Consider the following 22,154-nt stretch of genomic DNA (forward strand, 5'->3'; position numbering starts at 1 on the left):
AAGGGAACGGCAACCCACTATTGTATTCTTGCCTGGAGAAGTCTATGGACAGAGGATCCTGGCAGGCTACAGTCCATGGGGTTGTAAAGAGTCGGACATGACTAAGTAACTAACACAAAGAAGTGAGGAAGATTTGGGAAGTATCAATTATAAAAAGTGATGAGGGTAGAAAAGATGTCTCAAGACTTTAAAGACTACCACCAATACAGAGGTGCTTGTACTAAATGAAGTGGAAAATATATTGAAAAAATTTAAATGAATCTTTTAAACAGTAGATTAAAGTCATTTTCAAAGCTGCTAAACGTATTTGCCCTTAAATACTCTGTTATTTTTGGGAACATGAGGAAGGAGAAAAATATTTTTATCATTTCAAAAACAGAGAACAGATCATAAAGCTGAGTCAACCTGTAGGTGATGGACATTCTAGTAAGCTGTTTAAAAAGCCAGATGATAAGACACATGTACCAGCTTTAAAAGATTGTAATGGGCACTCATTTGAAAAGACCCTGATGCTGGGAAAGATTGAAGGCGGGAGGAGAAGGGGACAACAGAGGATGAGATGGTTGGATGGCATCACCGACTCAATGGACGTGGGTTTGGGTAGACTCCAGGAGTTGGTTATGGACAGGGAGGCCCAAAGAATCGGACACGACTGAGCAACTGAACTGAACTGAACTGAATGGGCACTCCAGCTGTTTTCTGCAAGGAGCAGTAGATTTCTTGGATTTTAGAATTGCTCTCAAACACTTGAAATAATTTTATTATTACTTAAAATGGTGCTTTGTAAGCTCAATTTTACAGTAAATATAAAAATATTTTATGTCAGAACTATAGAGAAACCACAGTACACATCTCTGCAATTTGAGGATGGATTGTGTTCTGAAAGTTTATTAACTTGATTAGCCAAATAGAAGTATTGAAAAAAAGAACTACATTTCTCAGGCTAGGCCACAATGGTCAGTTAAGCCCATTAATTGGAAACAGTTTGGGTGCCAAGGAGAAAAAATATCTTAATTTGGGTCCAGGTTTCCATCGGACACATTATTTTCTGCCATCATTTAATGCACATCTGCTTAGGGTGAATTCCTTGTGGGGCTTTTGGTTGGTGTTTTAGTTTATTATGCCTTCACTTTATACTTTTTGGAAGATATTTTTACTGAATAGAGAATTCTGGATTTACAGTGTTTATTTAAGTATTTTAATAATTTGCCCATTGTCTTCTGGTTGCATAGGAGAATATGCTATCATTTTTATCTTTGTTCCTCTTAAAATTTTCCCTTTCACTGTTTCCTACCAATTTGATTATTGCATGCTTTGCCACGCTTTTCTTTATAATTATTCTGCTTATGGTGTGTCAAGATTTGGGGATTTATCTGTTCATAGTTTTCATCAAATTTGGAATTTTTTTTAGCTACTCAGTTAAGTTTTTGCTTTCTTCCTCTTTTGTCCCCCCTCCAAGCCTCAAATTAATGACTGGTGGTTCACTTGATATTATCCCATGGGTCTCTGATGCTCTGTTCATGTTTTTCCCCCTGTTTCTGTGCTTTTATTTTCTCAGAGAGCCTATTGCAATGTATTCAAGTCCACTGATCTTTTCTTCTGAAGTCTTTGTGTAATTTGTACTTCAAGTAGTTTCATCTTTACAAGTTACATTTTCCTTTTCTGTCCTCAGCAGACTGCATTTTTGTCTACCTTCTTGAGCCTACAGAACACGTTTTTAATAGCTCTTTTAATGTCCTCTGCTAATCCCATCATCTCTTTTGCAGTGTCGATTTCTATTTATTAGTTTTATTCTTGATACAGGGCTTCCCTAGTGGCTCAGAGGTTAAAGCGTCTGCCTGCAATGCGGGAGACATGGGTTCGATTCCTGGTCTTGATATTAGTTTGGGTGGATGAAGACTTTGTGCCCTTTACACTGTTGGGTGCTGAGTTTTGTTGCATTCCTTTATGTAGTGTTGGAGTTTGTTTTGGTGGCCCGTTAAGTTACACAGGAGTCATTTTATCCTCGTGTAACTTGCTTTTCAGCTTTTTTTGGGTGTGTCAACAGTAACGTTTCATTTAGGCCTAATTTAGTTCTACTCCGTGGAGGCCCTTCCAAGGAGTCTGTCCCGTTCCTCCTACTGTGAACTCTTTCCCTACTCTGGCATGTAAGAGTAAGTCATTTTGGGGCTCACTGCTTGCCGGTGGCGCCTTCCTCACCCTGATTGCTTTCCTCTGGCATTGATTTACAGATCAGTGCTCAGCCCAAATCTCAGGAGGCCCTCTCTGCTGATCTCGCTTTCTCTTTATGCAGCCTCACGCACTTTGCTGTTCTGCCCTGCAGCTTCCGGCCACGTTGACATCCCTGAACCGGGATCTGTGTTGCTATAACTCAGAAAGACCACTCAGCGCTCTGTTCCCTCTCCTTACCAAGCCCTGGAAACTGCTCTGGGCAGGAAACTCGCCTAATTTGTTACCTTTCTTGTTTCCCTTCTCAACAGCAGCCATGGTGTTGTGCTACCCATGGTCCAGTGTCTAAGAAGTGTTTCATATTTGTCTGTTTTTTTTCTTTTTTAAGTTATTTAAAGCAGGAAGTAAACCTGGTCCATTATGGGTGTAAGCAGAAGTCTGTCTTTACTTTTGAATCAGAATTCCAAGGATTGGTATTAGAGGAAAAAAAGATTATATATTGCTAATTCTAGAGGGAGGCACATTTTAAAGATTCCACCCTACTGTGTTAGAGAGTGAGATTTGTATTGTTCATATTTTAAGTTCAGAATGACTTAACCTCTTTGTCCAAATATGACTGGGTAGGTTTTTACCAACTGGCGTTTGCAAATGTATTTGGCATCTCCGTAATTGTGTTTTTCATAATTCATATCAGCATATTAAAGCCTCTGGAAATCTGATGGTTGAGAAACCTATTTGCTTAATACAGCATTTTACAAACTTGTTTGACTTCAGAACCCTTTTGTCATCTATGACTATTAGAGTATGCTTTGGAAATACTGTCATAGTTATGAACTTTTTTAAAAAATAATTTTGTTTATTTATTTTTGACTGTGCTGGGTCTTTGTTACTCCACAGGCTTTTCTCTAGGTGCAGTCAGTGGGAGCTGCTCTCTAGTTGGCGATGTGCAGGCTTCTCATTGTGGTGGCTTCTCTTGTGCGGCACAGGCTCTAGGGCACAAGGGCTTTGGTAGTCGCGGCTCCCAGGCTCTAGAGCACAGGCTCAGTAGATGCAATGCGTAGGCTTAGTTGCTCTGTGGCATGTGGGATCTTCCCAGATCAGGGATCAAACCTGTGTCTCTTGCATTGGTAGGCAGATTCTTTACCACTGAGCCACCAGGGGAAAGCCCATCATGAACTTCTTTTGTTCCTTGGTCTTCGTTACCATGTTAATGGCTGCACAAGATTGCATTGAGAATATGTACTATAGAACCACTTTCTTATTTGAATTTTAAAGCCGCTCTGATATTCCCACTATTGATGAGAACTGTGACATTGCTCAGTTAATTTATGTAGCTTTTTCTATATATTAAATTATTATCATAGATTTCTAAGAGTGAGGTTATTGGCCCCAAAACTGTAAAATGTTTTTATGGCTCTTGATTTGTATTACCTAATTGATTTTCCAGTAAAGTCTGTTAACTTCTGCATTAGTAACAGACTTTCAACATTGGGTGCCTGAGGATTGTTCTTGCTTTCTTTAAGGGAGAGAAAGCATGTGCTTATCAACGTGAGTTGGTAGCTGGATGAGAAGCCGCATGAGTCTCTCATTCATGACTACATGAATTCATTACATTCTTGACAGAATGTAAACCTCTGCTGAAATATTACCACATCAGTTAACGGTTCTCAGTACAGCAGGCTTTTATTAGTCTACTTTTCTCTCCTCATTTTGAAGGTTTTTGAAGTATATGTTCTTTTGAGTTATAATCTCTCCCATCATAACTCCCTTCCTCTGTTTTGAAACAGTGCGACTACGAAAACGTTCCGACGACTGTTTTCACTCCTTTGGAATATGGGTCTTGTGGTCTTTCTGAGGAGAAAGCTGTGGAGAAATTTGGGGAAGAAAATGTTGAGGTAAGTTTTACTCTTCACTACTTACTACTCTTTCCTCCAAAATTTAAAATAATTTCTAGCATAAAGAGAAGCTGAAAAATAGTACAAAGAACTTTTGTATACCCATTTTCCAGATTCATGTATTAGTAACATTTTGCCCATTTGGTTTATCCTCTTCATAGTCTTCTTTATCTCCATGCATCTGTGTATTTCTTTTTCCTGAACCATTTAAGAGTAAGTTGAATGCCCCTCTACCCCTAAATGCTTTAATACCATGAACAAGGACATTTTCCTATCTAAGCACACGGTGGTTACTACTTTTAGACAGTTTGCTGTTGATATAATATTGTTATCTGACCTACCTTCCATTCGTCAGTTGATCCGGTAATTCTTGGTTCTGTTTTTCAAAACCACTTTTACTGGTTTCTTTCTATTATTAATATGGTTTAAAAATACAGGGAAAAAGACTAAAAAGTACCTACATTTCTACTGTTCTATTAGCTTTTTTTTTTTCCCTACCATTAGCCTTTAATTTATAGCTAATGTTGCCAGTTACTTTATCCTATATGTAGTCAAGGAAGGGATTCCCTTGTAGCTCAGTTGGTAAAGAATCTTCCTGCAGTACAGGAGACCCAGGTTCAGTTCCTAGGCCAGGAAGATCCCCTGGAGAAGGAAATGGCAACCCACTCCAGTATTCTTGCCTGGGAAATCCCATGGCTGAGGAGCCTGGTGGTCTAGTTTATGGGGTCACTAGAGTCAGGCCCGACTTAGCTACTAAACCACCACCAATGTCAAGGAACTGCACATGAAGTAAACTACTTTTATATACACAAATAATGCCCCACAAAGGGTCTGCTGTTTCAAATCATTTGGGAAAGAAAGTTTGCAGTAAAACCTAAAAGACCAGATTTGTGAATTAGAGTACATTTTGTAATATGAAAGTCTATTTTAAACTTCTCAACAACTTCTTTTATTCTGTATTTTAGTAATAACATGTAATATTGATCTATCAGTAATGCATTATTAGCATTTTTTTTCTGGTTATAAGAATAGTATACTCATAGGAAATTTTCAAAATATTAAAAAAGGAAATTTTAATTCATGAAAAGATAACTGCTATTAATATTTTTGCATATTCTAGTCTAAGTATTTTATATATATATAATTTTGTGTTGGTATACATAGCTTAATTTTTAAAGTGTGATTAAGTTACATACAATTTTCTGTTGTACTTGACAGTTAGTATTAGATCACAAGCATTTCCCTCTAAAAGCACCATTTTAAAAAATGACTTGCAATATTTCCTTTCAGGGGTGCTACTATACAGTAATTTTTTGAGCCATTTTATTAGATTAATGTTTCACTATTATGAATAGAATGATGAACATCTTTGCTACTCATTGTCTCTTTCTCTGATTATTTTATGAGGATATATTGTGTTTAAATTTTAAGGTTCTTAATATTCTGTATTTTTTTCAGATAAATTTTTGTATTTGTTTGATTAGAATTGGCATTTTTCATTATAAAGGCAAGGCATTTGAGTTGAAGAAATCTTGAAAAATACAAAGGAAATAGGAAACAATCACTCATAGACTTATGTTTATAACACAGCTGTTGTTAGTAGTTTTAAAAATCATTTTTTCCCCTGTGTAATTGTCGTGATACTATGATACTATACATTCAGTTTTGTAACCCACATTTATCAAAAAATTTATATCATATTACAAGGTAAAAGAATGTTATATAACGTTTAGATAATCAGTGTGTTTTTAAAATATCCTGCCAACCTTGTATGTTTTGAATCGAGGCTAGCAGTTGAAGGAGAAAAAATCCTGTTAGTCATCCAAGACGTAAGTTTATGAAATGTCAGTAAGGATGCCTGTTTCCTTTCATCTGTCTGTCGTCTTTCCCTCCTTCCTTCCCTCCTTCGGTACTTTTGGTGGATAATTTCAGAGAAGGAGATGTCTTTGGAAGTATTAAGTAAGAGAACTAGATAATTGGCTATAATTGTTCCTGGCACCTTACTTGTTTCTTGCCCGAAGTTGTCATTCTTTTGAGGTAACAAGATAGCGTTGGTTTCTTTTTTTTAATGCAAGACGGAAAGTAATTACATGGCTTCTTTCTCTCATTTGCTTGCACTTTGCTGTTGTTACATAAGGTTGATTCATTGGAGCCTGAAGTATAATTAAGGGATGAGATTATGGCAAAAGGGTTGTCAACTATGAGTTTAAAGTTATTTACCTCCTGACCAGGTTCTTATATGTTCCATGAATTTTTTTGTGTAATGAAAGTCTAATTATTAAATATTAAAGAGCATCCACTGTCTTCACACCACAACTAATGTTTGACAGACATACTTCTTGATACGATGGGTCTAAATTGTGCTTCTGTCTTGCTAGGTTTACCATAGTTACTTTTGGCCATTGGAATGGACGATTCCGTCAAGAGATAACAACAAATGTTACGCAAAAGTAGTCTGCAATATCAAAGACAATGTAAGTGCTATTCATATTTACTCCTTTCTGCTGATTTCATTTTATTTTTACTATGCAGCTCTGTTTTGATCACATGATACACACATTGCATTCTTTTAGTAATTCACCTGTGAGTCTCCCCAGCTGTGTGGACGTTACACTAGGGTGAGGCCCATGGTGACACACATGGCCTGACTCCCCTCTGCATGAATGTGTTGTGGGCAGTCAGTCAGAACCAATGAAGCCATTGACTATCTAAAAATAATGACAGAACAAGAAAGGAGTAACCCAAGTTCATATGCTAAGCAGCCAGCACTAGAGAGAAAGCTGGAATGGGGGAAATCTTAACTGGGTTCTGATTTAAGATTTCATTGCTTGCTGCTTTGTGTAACAACTAGTAACAAAGACCTAAGGATAAACCCCCTGACCTCGCAGGCTTTGTGTCCATACCTACAAAGGGATGGTTGGTTTTCGGACGTTTCTGACTGCTGCCCCCGTTTTCCGTATTGTCACCCGGGACAAGTGTATGTCTGTGCGCATGCTCTGTAAGTGTTCCGTGCGTGTGACGAGAACTCAGGATTTACTCTCTTAACAACTTTCATATCTAACTGGCAGCGGTGTTAGTTATATTATCCTGCTACATATTACACCACTGGGGCTTCCCAGGTGGCTCAGTGGTAAAGACTCTGTCTGCCATTGTAGGAGATGTGAGTTTGATCCCTGGGTCAGGAACATCCCCTGGAGAAAGAAATGGCAACCCACTCCTTTATTCTTGCCTGGGATATCCCATGGGTGGAGGAGCCTGATGGGCTGTACAGTCCACGGAGTGGCAAGAGTTGGACACGGTTGAGCACTCATGTACACACGTTATACCTCGAGTGTTTCTTTAGTCTTATAATTGGAATTTTGTACCTTTCGACTAGATTGATCCATTTCTCCCTTCCCGCATCCCCTACCTCTGGTAACCACAAATCTGATCTCTTTTTGTGAGCTTGTTTTCAAAGTATTAATGACTCATAGCACTGTGTTAAGTCCTGGTGTAGAACATAAAGTTTTGATTATTTGATATTTCTGTGCATTTCAAATGATTACCATGATAACTCTAGTTACCATCTGTCACCATTCACATTTATTACATAATTACTGACTGTATTCCCCACACTGTACATGATTGTATGGTGACTTATTTATTTTGTAACTGGAAGTCTGTACCTCTTGTTCTCTCTTACCTTTGTGGGTTGAATCTTAACGAGAATTGGTATATTTTTAACTTAGTTGAGATCTCTTATTTTTCAAAAAGTATCCCCAGTAAAAATATAAACAACTAAAAGAATTCATATGTTAATAGCCTAATAAATTCATTTTTTTCATTTTGGGATTTGAATATAATTAAGTGATTTATTCAGAGAAGGCAGTGGCACCCCACTCCAGTACTTTTGCCTGGAAAATCCCATGGACAGAGGAGCCTGGAAGGCTGCAGTCCATGGGGTCGCTGAGGGTCGGACACGACTGAGTGACTTCACTTTCACGCTTTGGAGAAGGAAATGGCAACCCACTCCAGTGTTCTTGCCTGGAGAATCCCAGGGACGGGGGAGCCTGGTGGGCTGCAGTCTATGGGGTTGCACAGTCAGACACGAAGTGATGTATTGGCTTAGTAACTACTGCTTTACACAGTAGCACAGTTGCAGATTGCTTTTTTGCAGAGCGCAGAGTTCTAGGAACACCTGGATTCGCTGCAAAAATACGTCATCAATAGATGCATTTAATAAATGGACATACTAGGATTACCTCTAGCAAGCTATACAGGATTGACATAGAGAACAGTTTTATGTAGAGTTTTGTCTTTTTAGATATAGTTTTAATAAGGTCATTTGTATGAGTATGCATTAGATACCGTGCTGCTACAGTCAAAAGGAGAGAATGCCATACACTCACGCTGGCAGTCTGACATCTCGTAGAAGATACTTCATTTGCATACAGCAGTCAGTGAAACCTCAAAAGTTTCCTTTATATCAAGCAAATCTATTTTAACTGTACTCAGTTCTCCTGTTCTTTTTTTTCTTTTACTGCTGTGACATTTGTTCAAATGGCATTTTTTTAATATAATATGAAAAATAACTTACACTACCAGTGAAAACTCATTTTAATTAAAATAACTGAGGATGGTATTGTTGTTGGATGGTATTGCTGTCAATTATTTTCATAAACAAAGACAGTATTACAAGAGATGAATACTTTTCACTGCTCTTTTGTCATAAGCCATCTTATATAAAAGCTTGCTTCTGGTTTTTGACCATCCTTGGGGCAGGCTGTATTCATTTTTAGTTCGGTCACTTCACAGTGACTGTGCTTGGTTTTAAATAGTACTTGCTTGCTAGGCTTTTATTCTTTTTGTATGCTGTACTTTTTATACACAGTGTATTTGAAATTTGCAGAAAGGAATAGGGCAAGTACCTACTGCAGACTCTGACTATTAACATGTTGGTGTATTTGCCCAGAGCTTCTCTTATGAGAGACAGACATTTACATCACAGAGGCAGTTCGTAACGCATATGTGCTCAGTCGTGTCCTACTGTTTGCGACCCCATGGACTATAGCCTGCCAGGCTCCTCTGTCCATGGAATTTTTTAGGCAAGAATATTGGAATGGGTTGCCATTTCCTCCTCCAGGGGAACTTCCCCACCCAGGGATCAAACTCTGGTCTCCTGCCTTGGCAGGCAGATTCTTTACCCCTGAGCCACTGGGGAAGCTCACAGTTTATAATAGGCTATATTTACTTATTGAACATGTAAAATGTGTCAGCCATTACTTAATGATCTACATGTACTAACTTCTTTAATCCTTATGTAATCCTGTGAGATACTGTGCTATTGTTATCCCCATTTTATAGACAAGGAAGCTGAAGTGTGGAAGTTAATTGTGCTAGGAGCTGGAATTCAGTTCAAGGCAACTAGAATCCATGCTGTTAACCTCTAGCCTAATCATCTTTCACGTTTCTTCTTGGTCCTCCACCCCCATTCCTTCCCTGCCTCAGAGGCCATACTCTCCTCACGTTGGGCTGTCTCATACTTTTATGAGACATACTGTTCATACTTTTATATATCTGCTGCCTATTATGTCCTTCAAACATCATACATCATGGTTTAAAGAAAGGTGGTATCCTCAGCTAAATAGAAGCCTGTACCTTTTCCTTTTTAATCTCGCTTTTTGAGATCTATCCATATTATTGCATTTAAATCTAATGTATTTTAAGAGCTAGTGTATTTTGTGCTTCATTTATCCATATGCACAACCCCTAATTGCCAAAATGAATAAAGCAAGAGTCTTAACATGAAGTGGATTACATACAGAAGGCTGTTCCTGACTGTTTTCAGGGAGCCACTGAACATCAGATAAGGCTCTGCGCCTCATTGCCTGAGCTGCCTCGTCTGTTACAAGAGGGTTGGATTGGATGGGCCAGCCCAGAGCTTGGAAAGTCTGCACAGTAGAATGCAACAGGTTTCCCTGCTCTTGGCAGGGGTAGCCTGAGTTTGGATTTAGCATTTATTCAAAATGATTCTCACACAGGTATTTCAGAATTGCCAAATATTTTTCTCTTGCTTTCAAAAATGTTTTCACATTGGAAGGCTCTCAGGTTCTTCTGTCTACTCCCAAAACTTCAGTTTAAATGGTTTTTTAATTTGAATGGCTGCTCTTAAATGTTTCAGCTACCACAGGTGGTTTACCTGGAGCTTTGAGACAACCGGATAGAGATGAGGGGACCACTGGACAGCCCTTTGAAAACACTTTCCAGAACATTTTGGTGCTTACGGGTTTGCACACATTTTTGCTTTTGCAAAGTGTTCTTCCTCATCATCACCAATGGCTGGTTCCTTCTCTTCCTTCTTGCTTAATGTGACCACAGTTCTGTATTAGCCCATGTTGCAGTACCTTCAGCCTACACAGTTTTCAGCAGCAAGCATCAGTATTTCTGAATGGGTTTTTTTTTTAGATTAGACTGGAAAAATATTCCAGGCTGTTAAGGAGGGAAAATTCTACATAATTGTATCACTATTTTGCATCTTAGGAACGTGTTGTGGGCTTCCACATACTGGGTCCAAATGCTGGAGAGGTGACCCAGGGGTTCGCAGCGGCACTCAAATGTGGGCTGACCAAGGACCAGCTGGACAGCACCATCGGGATCCACCCTGTTTGCGCAGAGGTATGTCTCCACAGTTTCTTTATTATTATTATGTTTTCTCCACACTTTCTTATTATTATATTTTCTCCACACTTTCAATTAAGGCTAGATAGTGCCTGTCTGTGTGTGCTCAGTCATGTCTGACTCTTTGTGACCCCCATGGGCTGTAGCCCACCAGGCTTCTCTGACAGTGGGATCCTCCAGGCAAGAATACTGGAGTGGGTTACCATTTCCTACTCTAGGGGATCATCCCGATCTAGGGATCGGACCCGAGCCTCTTGTGTCTCCTACATTGGCAGGCGGATTCTTTACCACTACACCACCTGGAAAGCCCACTAGATAGTACTGTCGTGCTGCTGAATAGTAAAAATGATGAGAGTGATTTATATGGATATGCTTCAGATCGTTTATCATGTGTCATTAATTATTTTCATGGCAATCAGCTGATGATGACATTCGTACTCAAAACGAGCGTCAGTGCTAGTTATCCCTGAGCTACCTGCAGGCTAATGATGTTGTCTCCCTTGTTAGCTTTCAGTGTCAAAGGATGAGAAAGCGAAGCTTGTGAAAGAAAGATCAAGCCAATGACAGCAGAGCTGGAAGCTTCCCAGTGGGGCCTCCGGGTGTCAGCATTTCTCCACACCCATCAGTGCTCATCCATGGGCCAGTTACTTACCATGCTGCCACTAAGTAGGGCTTGTAGGCCAGGCATGCGTCCACTGGAGAAGCTGGAGGCTGGGGGAGGTACACATCAAAAGGCTTAGGAACGGAGCTGAGAAGTGCAGCCTGGAAGGATGTTCTCGTTTCCTTTTGCTCTGTCTTTTCCCTGAGTGTCTTCCTCTATACTGATATGCACCTGTTTGGTGACCAGGTCATTATTCACAGAAGACTTTGTATATGTTGTTTTGTTCTGGGTTTTATTTGTTGATTTGTTTTTGAAAACTTGTTTTTGTGAAGTAAAACTGAATTTTGAAAAATGATACATAAAAATTGAAAAGAGAATAGATTTTTAAAAGCTCTTGAAGATTGTGCACTGTATCTTTTATTCAGTGTCATGACTAAGACTGTCTAGGGAAGGAGAGGAGCCAGTTAGTGTCATTCTTTTTCAAAAACAGTGCGTTGGATTCTTGGGGCTGACATAACGCACTGTTGCAACTTAGGCATTTAGAAACAGCAGAAATGTCTTCTATGAGAGTGCTGGAGGCCAGGGTCTGAAAGCAGGGCCGTGCTCCCTCCAGGGCCCCTGGAGACGAGGCCTTCCTTGCCTTTATAGCCTCTGCCTCTGGCTTCATGTGGCCTTACCTGCTGTGTGTCTGGGTCCAGATTTCCCTCCTACTGTAAGGGCATGGATTAAGGCCCTGCTGATCCAGCATGGTTTCCTTTTCACTTGGTTACATCTGCAAAGACCCTGTTTCCAACCAAAGTCACGACATTCACAGGCACTGAGGCCTAGGACTTGAGCTTCTCTTTCTGGAGGACTTTATTCAACCCACGACGGTGGGTATGGTTAAAGTCTCGGATACTTTAAAACAGCAGTCATCCTCAACCAGGATAAAGACATCCCTTCCCAACTTGGCTGTGCAAGCGTTTAGTTCTTTAATCTGAACGTGGTTCTCAGCAGACTGGTTAAAGGCTGACGTGAGCGTGGCTCCTGCTGCCTCCCTGGTTGTGTCTTGTCATGTCATGACCCAGTGGCGGCACGCGGCACTGTCTGCAGGCTCACTGCCAGCTGGGCAGAGAGGTGCAGTGGAGAAGGCAGACGTCCCCCTGAAGTCCAGGCCCGCGGAGAGGTCAGCTGGAGGCCTCTGCCCGCGCTGCACCTGGCATGCTGGAAACCCTCCTGAAGCGTGTGCCGCTGTGCGTCTCCATCTGCTGTTTCTCGTATAACTTTGAAGCTCAGAGGTGAACATTCACTCTTTTCATAGCGCTTTTCTCTTTGTCTTGTTTCCACGGAGGCAACTGATTAATGAGATTTAAAAACTGGCTGCCATTGTCTCCCTCTGAGTGCATTTGTTGTGCAGCTGTGTGCCTAGCTCCGTGCTGGGTGCTGGCGAGCAGCAGGGGTTTGAGTCAGAGCAGCCAGGCGGGTGAGGGAAGGGCTGGGCACACATCTGGGTGGTGGGGGCTCAGGACAAGTGCACCGTGGCGTTGGGGGCAGTTCTCGCACAAGAGGAGAAGCATGCATTCGTGTCAGCCAGTCCGAGGTAACACCAAGTACGAGAACCCTGTGTGGCAGAGATCATGGTTTATTCTGGGACCTGAAGGCCCTCAGGACTGCTGTCGCAGTGCCACACCAGCTGTGGGTGGTTTGTACCATTTCAATAAAAGAACCTGGGTGATTGCACAGCCTTTGGCTCCGAAGTAGTTCCCTATAGGAGCTGACGCATTCCTCGGTGGAGGCTTTGCTTTTTTGGAGGAAAATAGTTTCCACGGGGTTTCCTTCTGGAGTCGCTATGGGAGGAGGAGAGACTACTGGTGTTTTGATGAAAGCCCTTCGGTGTTGGTGAGAGAGGAATTCTCAAGGTCTGAGGTGTCAGTGACGCACGAGCGTTATTCAGTTTGAGGTTGGTGTGATGGTTATTTATCCTGGACATCTGAGCAGTAATAATTGAAGAAACTGATCACATGTGATTTTGAGTAGTAGTTTCAACTAATTAAGTTTATCTGTAAAGAAAAAATAATGGCTTAAGAAGAAGGAGCATCAGAGACAAGATCTGTGAAATGTCTTGAATGAATTTTAGTGCCAGACATCGAAAGTTTTGTTTCATTAATAGTCAACAGAATCCCAGTCTGCAGTGGATGGGGTGGGGGGATCTTGTAAGGCTCGGAGGGGTTGGCTGGGTAAGAGACGTACATGCCTCCCATAGTGTTTATTTACCCTTTTGTTAGAGTGTTCTTTGTCCTGGGATCAAGAAGCTGCCTCTGCTCGTTTTTTTCAAGTATATTTTTAGGACAATTGTAAATCAGGTCTGTGCGTATAAGATCCATGTAGGAATTGACCCTGTTTGTTTTTTTCCGTATAGACTAACCAGCAATGGCAGTTTGGCTTCTTCCGTGTCTTTAACATGTTTCCAGTAGAAGAGAAATAGATAAGAGCTCTTTCTTTCCCCCTTCGTTTCTTTCCATTTTTGATGGGTTTAGTTTTTTATCCTTGGAGAAGGTAATGGCAACCCACTCCAGTACTCTTGCCTGGAAACTCCCATGGATGGAGGAGCCTGGTAGGCTGCAGTCCATGGAGTTGCAAAGAATCAGACACAACTGAGCGACTTCACCCTCACTTTTCACTTTCATGCATTGGAGAAGGAAATGGCACCCCACTCCAGCGTTCTTGCCTGGAGGATCCCAGGGACAGAGGAGCCTGGTAGGCTGCCGTCTATAGGGTCGCACAGAGTCGGACACGACTGAGGCGACTTAGCAGCAGTTTTTTATCCACACATCCTACAAGTTCTATTTCTAAATTAATTCCTGAGGAATAAAACATAAGCTTGCAAATTCACAAGCATGAAATTGGCTTTAATGTATTCCCTTGCTCATTATTTTTCTTTCTTTAGAAAATTGGAAAGAGAGCATGTTTGATGGTATTTTAAATTGCCTGTAATACCAGCATCCGAACACAGCTATTTTCATTATTGCATATTATCTTGCTGATCTCATCCACAGTCACACACTTTTTTTAAACAAAGGAGTTATATTGCTCTTCAAAAAATAGTTGTACTAGTTTATAGTGCCATCAGCTTTGAATTTGAGTGCTCGTGAAAATATTGCAAAATTCAGTGTAACTTTTTCTGTAAGAAGTTCAAAAGAAAGGACTATTTCAAGCCTTTTCACATATCTTTGTTAATAAGGGTGAACTTCTTATAATTATTATTTTTGGGAATGTGAATTGTTCTCACATTTTCTTCTGGGTTCATGCTTTAAATGTTTTACTAGCCGTTATTACTTGGGTCTGACTTTTTTTGCAGTGCTGCTGATAAATTGGCATAGAGGGGGAAAAAAGGCTTTGTCACTGCTTTAGGGTTAAATAGACTAAGGATTTTTCTCAGTATTGTTCCTCCTTTACACAGAAGTGTTTTCCCCTCTTAGTCACAAGTATTTTTGATGCTGATTCCTATTGCTTTGACCTGTAGAAGTCAAAACGGCCTCAATTTCTTGTGCTTTCCTCTTTGTATTAAAAATCAGGAAACCAAATATTTCTTGAAAATCAAAGATGCAGCTGACCAAAGAGGGTGTCCAGGTATGCTGACAATAAGTCTTGCTTCCACTGGGGACTCTCCCAAATCAGCCATGGCTTCTTGTCTCAGTGAGACACTCACTGGCTCGCTGAAGTGAAGTGAAGTGAAAGTCGCTCAGTCATGTCCAACTCTTTGTGACCCTATGGACTATACAGTCCATGGAATTCTCCAGGCCACAGTACTGGAGTGGGTAGCCTTTCCCTTCTCCAGGGGATCTTCCCAACCCAGGGATCGAACCCAGGTCTCCCACATTGCTAAACACAAAATTACTTTGTTTTTATGCCTGAGCAGTATGGACAGTCAGTTTGGGTGTGGTTTTGTTTTTCCTGTATGCCTTGTGGGGCTTGGAGGTCATCACGGATCAGCTGCAGCCCAGCTCCCTGCTGTCGTCACTCCAGGACCCAGCTGACAGGGCAGCTTCTTCTGGGGCCACTGTGGCTTAATGGCAGAGAGACAGGAGGTGCAGGAAGAGCACCTTGGTGCTCAGGGCTTGTGTTCCCAAGTGATGCTTTCCACTTCCCCTCCTTGGCCAGAGCAAGCCCCTGTCCCTGACATCCATGTCCAGTAGGGCAGGAATGTATGACGTGTCCATACAGGGTCATCGCAGGGAGGTGAAGGCACCATCTGTTTTGGAAACAAAATGATCACAGTAGTGTTAACAGGAAGAAGGATCAGATTTGACAGAAAAGAAGCAAGATACCTAAGACTTACTAAATGATGATATATCAACAGTGGTGGAAATAGAGGAACTAAGAATCAATTCCAAGCTCATGGCCTGAGCAGCCAAGTAGTGGTGATGCCGATCACTGGGAGGAGCTGGGTTAAGGGAAGACAGGGTCAGTGCTGGACAGAGTTAAGTCTGAAGAGGTATGGGTCCGGTCTTACTGTCGTGGAACTCAGGAGAGACGGTGGCTGGAGAGGCCCAGCTTCAACGGATCTCTCCAGCTGATTCAACCTGCCTGAAAGGGAGTAGTCGACTGAAGGAGATCATGATAAGAGGGTCTAAAGGGAGAGAGGATCAGCTCAGGAGCGGGGGACACACACAGAGTTCGAACCACATTATGAGGCTGTCTGAGCTGGGCACAAGGGTATTTGGAATAGTACACTTTATTCCCTTCTGTGTATCCAGAATATTCCATGGTGTGTTTCTTTTAGAAAATTAATAAGCAACCAGGGAGATTGTTTAATCACTTCACAAATCACATGCTAATAATAAGTGCTTTATTAGATAGAGCCTACATTTTCTCTGCTTTACCTTGGTGAAATGCTTACCTTGGTCGTATTATCCTCTGTTGTACACATTTTAAGTACTCGGCCAAGTCATCCTTTGTACATATGGTGTTATCTCAACTGCTCTGCTAACTTTCGTCCCAGTGTCTGAAACTCTCGTGTTGTCTCCACCCCTGCAGGTGTTCACGACTCTGTCGGTGACCAAGCGCTCCGGGGGAAACATCCTCCAGACCGGTTGCTGAGGTTAAGCCCCAGTGTAGATGCTGCCGCCTAGACTCCAAACCACCGATGTGTTTCTTGCCCAAGTCCAAGGCGAAGTGCTGCGAAAGGCTCTCGGGTTTGGCACCTGCGTGTCCGTGCTTACACTCCCCGAGGCCCCCTTGGATCTCACGGGTGGGAGGTGATTCGTGGAAGGCAGGCAGCATTTGCATTGGGGTTACTGTGATGTACTCAAAACTGGCTTTTGGCAGAGCATCAGAGTGATGCGTCCATGAAGTCACCAGCCCCAAGCCCCTCGCGGTGGGTGGTGATGGAACCGTCAAAGCAGTTTTCTCTTGGCCTTTCCTTTGTGGGTTTTCTTACGTTCACCGTCAAGCTTTCTAATGTTGGTTCTTTTTTTCACTTTTTCTCCTCGGTGTTAGTGATACTAGAGATGATAGCAAACAATTTTGGTCCCAAAGCAGGTCACGGCTACCATGTGCAAATACAAGCGACTCACCGCCGGGAAAGCATGGGGAAGCTCCCAGGCTTGTCCCGGGAGAGACCGCCCTGTGGCCCAAGTCTCCTCCCAGAACCAGGGAAGCACGGTTGGCCAGTTTGCTCACGTGCCACACCACTGGTGATTGTTTTTAGTTCTGTTTGGAAAGGGCAGTGGCTACCCGGCCAGCCTATCTGAAGGAGTCTCCACCGCAGAGGACTCGCTAGTGCAGTGTGGTTTCCACGTTCTTCATCATGGAGGCAGATGTACACCTGAAAAGGGGAAAAACAAAAGACGTCTTTATTTAGCCTGTTGTGTGCTGGTCTAAGTGAGCTGAGATCTGTTGCAATGGAAAACATTTAGCGCTTGTTTAAAACTGTTTTGGGGAGTAGCTTTTGCTTTAAGCTGAAATCACAAGATTCCAGAGCTTTATTTTTCATGTGTGCTAGGTATCTATCCCTTTGAGAACTACATTCATAGGAAAAAAAAAGGCTTCTACTTGACAATTTAACTCTTGTGGTAATTGCTTTGTTTTTAAAAGGAAGCTGTTAATATCATAATTTATTATTTTTGAACACAGGTGGATGTGAAGGATTTTCATTTAAAAACCAAGTGGTTTTGACTTTTTCTATTGACCGTACTTGGTGGAATTTGGGCAGAAGTGTTTATGCTCTGCTGGCATTCGAACTCGGATTATCACAAAGAGTTATTAACCCTGCAGTTAGAGATTTCTAGCTACAGCTACTGACAATGCATTATATCTAGGCCGTTTCCCCTCTACAGAAGTAGGATGTTAAACATGCTGTGGACGGCAGGCCTCCCACCAGCAGTTCTTGTAGCCCCCCAGCCCTCTTTTTGGGTCTTCCCTCTGTGTGTGTTTCTCAGCCACAACACTGAGCGGTCGATTCAAAGTACATTTCTCGATCACCTCAGGGAACTCGGTGTCTGCCCAGCATTTGGTCAGCAGGGCCCCTGACCTCGCCTGTCCCACGGCCCTGCCTCAGCCCACCCCATCTGGTTGTGTGGAGAGAAGGGAAAAGGAAAAAGAGAGGGGAATTGAGGCAGCTGACTGTGTTCGGTTTTATTTATTATTTTTTTAATTTTTTATTTTCCCCTCCAAGTCTGCCAATTTAAGAAACTAGAACACAGGCAGTACAGGGTGATCAAGCCTAATCATGTTGTGATTCTGTCTTCTTCGTGGAATGGAATATTCTGCCCCCACAAGAAGAGTCCCACCTTACAGACTTGTCTCTGTAATCGCCCGGTGTGTATTGAAACTCATTAAATTCCATGTATTTTTGTTATAAATCTTCTGGAAGAAAAAAAAAGCAATGTGAAACATTAAAAGGTATTAATATCCACTGTGTTGTGCCTTCTTACTGAATGGTAGTCCCGGGCTTGTTTGCCTGAGAACTTAATGGATGTCAGGGCTCATGTTGGCGGTGCTTAGAATTCGGTGCTCAGTTTCATTGATGCCGCACTGCCAGGCCTGGTCGATATGCTGAGGTTCATATTTTAGTCTTGTTGACCCCTTGGCAGGTAGCGTGTGAGACTTCTCAGCCTCCATACTTGGGGCTTCCCCAGGGGCTCAGTGGTAAAGAATCTGCCTGCAGTGTGGGAGACCCAGATTCGATCCCTGGACCAGGAAGATCCCCTGGAGAAGGGCATGGCAACTTACTCCAGTATTCTTGCCTGGAGAATCCCCTGGACAGAGGAGCCTAGCAGGTCACAAAAGGACATGACTGAAGCAACTTGGCACTTAGCACGCACATATTTGCACCAGCCAATTCTTTATAATGAATCTATTACCTGTATCTATCTACCTACCCATCCCCTACTGGTCCACTTTATCTAGAGAACTTGGACCAAAACAAATAGGTCTCACCTCTGAAGATGTGTGTGGTCAGGTAGGGTTGGGTGAATGTGCTCAATTACTCCTTCATCTCCTCCACAGATACTAGGTACCAGGTACTGTTCTAGGCAGGCGAGTTCAGCAGTCCACAAGTAACATCAGTAATCCTCGTCAAAAATTACATAGAAGGAAACAAGCAAAAATAACATATAGGTCAGTTGTTTTGAATGTTAGATGGTGTTAAGTACCCTGGAGAAAAACCTAAGCAGGGAAGGGAAGAGGTCTGTAGGGCGTGGGGAGTGGAATTTTAATGAAGGTGGTGGAGGTAGACCCCATAGAGAAGGTGACATTTGAAGACAGAAGTGAAAGGAATCCTGGGCGAAAGCATTCCAAGCAGAGGTCACCAAATGTAAAGGCCCTGAGGCAGAGAAGGACTAGGTTGGGGAAATGTCAGACGTGTAGCATGGTGGGTGAAGCAGAGAAAGAATGCGTCAAGGTCAGAGATAACAGGAAGGGGCAAGCCAGGTAGGATCTAGAGTGGGAGCCATTGGAGGGCTCTGAGCAGAGGAGGGTTGACACCACTCCCAGGTGGCCAGGAGCACTGGGGCGGCTGGGCTGAGGGCAGCCTGAGGCTTTGCGCCAGGTGGAGGGCGCTGCCGTGATGGAGGGAGAGGGATGATGCTTTAGCTGAAGGTGAGAGTAGAACCAAGTAGGACAGATGGAGTATCTGAGAGTAGAGCCAATAGGACATAGTGTTGGACTGAATGTGGGGTGGGAGAAAGAAGGATGAGTCCCCCGTTTGGGGCTTCAGCACTGGAAGGATTGAGGCTGGAGGTGCCATTTCACTGAGATGGGAAAACTGGAGGAGGGGCAGATTAGAGGGGAATACCAGAAGCTCGAGTTTAGGGTGGTGGGTCTCAGGTGCAGGAGGCAGAGGTGGTGCCGGGTTTGAGTCAGCGTCTACACAGCAGGGGTAACGGCAGCCATGAGATGAGTTGGTGTTGAAGGAGGGAAGGGTGTAAGGGCAGGTTTGGGCCCCGTACAACTCGGAACTAGACTCTACACCCTCGGCTCCTCACTTTTATCCACTGCTGCTGCTGCTGCTAAGTCACTTCAGTCGTGTCTGACTGTGCGACCCCAGACACGGCAGCCCACCAGGCTCCCCCGTCCCTGGGATTCTCCAGGCAAGAACACTGGAGTGGGTTACCATTTCTCATCCACTAAGTACTATGAAAAAAAGACCTAGTGTTTATAAAGACATTTGAGACCTTTTACAAAATGCTTTGAAACATGAAGGGAAAAAAAAAATCAATGCAGCAAAATTGTAATGGACAAATCTTTAAATGCCTCCGATAATATTATTTTAGCCAATCAAATACCATTGGATCCATTGCCCCTATATTTGTTTTTTTGTATTTGGTTTAATTTTCTTCTTCACTGCACTGGGTCTTCATTGCACTGCGAGAGCTCCAGAGCATGCAGGCTCAGTAGCTGTGGCCTGTGGGCTTAGTTGCTCCCTGGCATATGGGATCTTAGTTCCCTGACCAGGGATTGAACCTGCATCCCCTGCATTGGAAAGGGAATACTTAACCGCTGGACCACCAGAGAAGCCCCCACTGCTCGTGTATTTGTAAATGTTAGATTGAACACAGGAAGGGCTGCCTTCATTATATTTGCAATGATGTGGGAGTAACTCAAGCAAGCACAAGGGCGTGAGGATAACAAAGGCCTTAAATTGGCCGTGAGCGGAGCTATAAGAAGATGAGACATTATTAATGAGAACTGCAGTCAGAAAGTAGAACTGTACCTTCAGGTCACTTTATGTGCAGTGACTTGTTCTGTTAATCTTTGTAAGATTAAACCTCAGAACTGTGGGTCCCGTTTTTCAGGTGAGCAAAGTAAGGCTGGGACTCACTTGGTCTTTTATGCCAGCTCACGTGGCTTGTAAAGCGCAGAAAGAGAAGGTGCGCCACCTAGTGTCTACCTCTGTGAAGAGCAGGCTGCTGCTCTGCAGCCCTGCTGCTGCTGCTGCTAAGTTGCTTCAGTCGTGTCCGACTGTGCGACCCCATAGACGACAGCCCACCAGGCTCCCCCGTCCCTGGGATTCTCCAGGCAAGAACACTGGAGTGGGTTGCCATTTCCTTCTCCAATGCAGGAAAGTAAAAAGTAAAAGTGAAGTCGCTCAGTCGTGTCCGGCTCTTCACAACCCCATGGACTGCAGCCCACCAGGCTCCTCCATCCGTGGGATTTTCCAGGCAAGAGTACTGGAGTGGGGTGCCATCACCTTCTCCGGAAGAAACAAAGCCACAGAGCTAAAAAGTTGCAGAAAATCAAAAGAAAAAGAAAAATACCTTAGCAGATAATGCCAGAGAAACTCAATTATTGTATGTATAACTATAAAACAGCATCAAAACTAGACATAAAACAGAGTAAAGACCTAAATATATATCATACAGCCATAAAGTTTATGTGGTAAATACTGAAAATATCTCTGTAATGTAGAGGTGGAGAAAAACTTCATATACCATGGCCTCAAGGTATAAACCACAGGGAATGTCCTGGCAGTCCAGTGGTTAAGACTCCATCTCTTACTGATGTGGGCCTGGGCTCAATTCCTGGTTGGGGAATTAAGATCCCACAAGCTGAATATTGTGGCCCCCCAACAACAACAAAAAAATCCACAAAGCATAAGGCAAAATGACTGCATCAAAACGTCTGACCACAAAGACCACCATGGAAAAGTTATTAAACAACGTCAGGCGAAGACAATTTCAGTGTCTAAAACTCACAAGAGATTCAGACCCAGGTGACAGCGAGGGATTTCGGGTCATCAGTAAGAAGACAGGAGTCCCAAAAGGAGGAGGTAAAGGACACTGACTTGGTTATTCCTCTCAGAGGAAACCCCAGAGTCTTAACAAGAGGGGTATGTGTGTGCTCAGTTGCTCAGTCATGTCCAACTCTTTGTGACCCCATGGACTGTAGCCCACCAGGTTCCTCTGTCCATGGAATTTTCCAGGCAAGAGTACTGGAGTGGGGAACCATTTCCTAGGGGATCTTCTGAGCCACAGATCAAAGCCGCATCTCCTACGTCTCCTGCATCAACAGGTGGATTCTTTGCCGCTATGACACCTGCGAAGCCCAAGAGATGAGGTCTGTGCAAACTCATGAGTGATTAAGAGGTGAATGTAAATAACAAGAGGCCACTTGGTACTCGACAGACCTGAGACGGAAAGCTGTTTAAGGCCGAGTGAAGGGACTCCCAGGCTCTGCTGGTGCGAGAGCAGACCATTGGCTTCACGGTGTTTAGACAGATCAGGCGTTGGGCACTGTGGTCTAGCAGTCCTGTTCCTGGGCATCAGCCCCAGCGAAGCTGACGGATCTCTCGTGTGTCCGTAAGGGAACGTGCATAAAGATGTCTCGTGGCATCATTTGTGGTGCTGGGAGGT

At 42.9% G+C, this 22,154-nt stretch overlaps 1 protein-coding gene across 11 annotated transcripts in view; it reads left to right on the forward strand.

Annotated features, from left to right (window-relative positions):
• The window catches only part of TXNRD1 (thioredoxin reductase 1), a 62,490-nt gene extending 44,273 nt beyond the window's left edge, over positions 1-18,217 (forward strand). For 8 of the 11 annotated variants that reach the window (XM_042247157.1, XM_042247158.1, XM_042247155.1 and 5 more), the window contains 4 exons: positions 3,957-4,064; positions 6,443-6,538; positions 10,584-10,718; positions 16,339-18,217. In XM_042247157.1, the coding sequence (XP_042103091.1) occupies positions 3,957-4,064; positions 6,443-6,538; positions 10,584-10,718; positions 16,339-16,401 (402 nt within the window). In that variant the 3' untranslated portion in view covers positions 16,402-18,217. The remainder of the gene's footprint in view (positions 1-3,956; positions 4,065-6,442; positions 6,539-10,583; positions 10,719-16,338) is intronic. The other 3 variants (XM_060413147.1, XM_060413146.1, XM_060413150.1) reach the window with 1 other exon arrangement.
• Positions 18,218-22,154: the final 3,937 nt, after the last annotated feature.

This window comes from Ovis aries, chromosome 3 (genome assembly GCF_016772045.2).
Source record: "Ovis aries strain OAR_USU_Benz2616 breed Rambouillet chromosome 3, ARS-UI_Ramb_v3.0, whole genome shotgun sequence".
NCBI classification, from domain to species: Eukaryota; Metazoa; Chordata; class Mammalia; order Artiodactyla; family Bovidae; genus Ovis; species Ovis aries.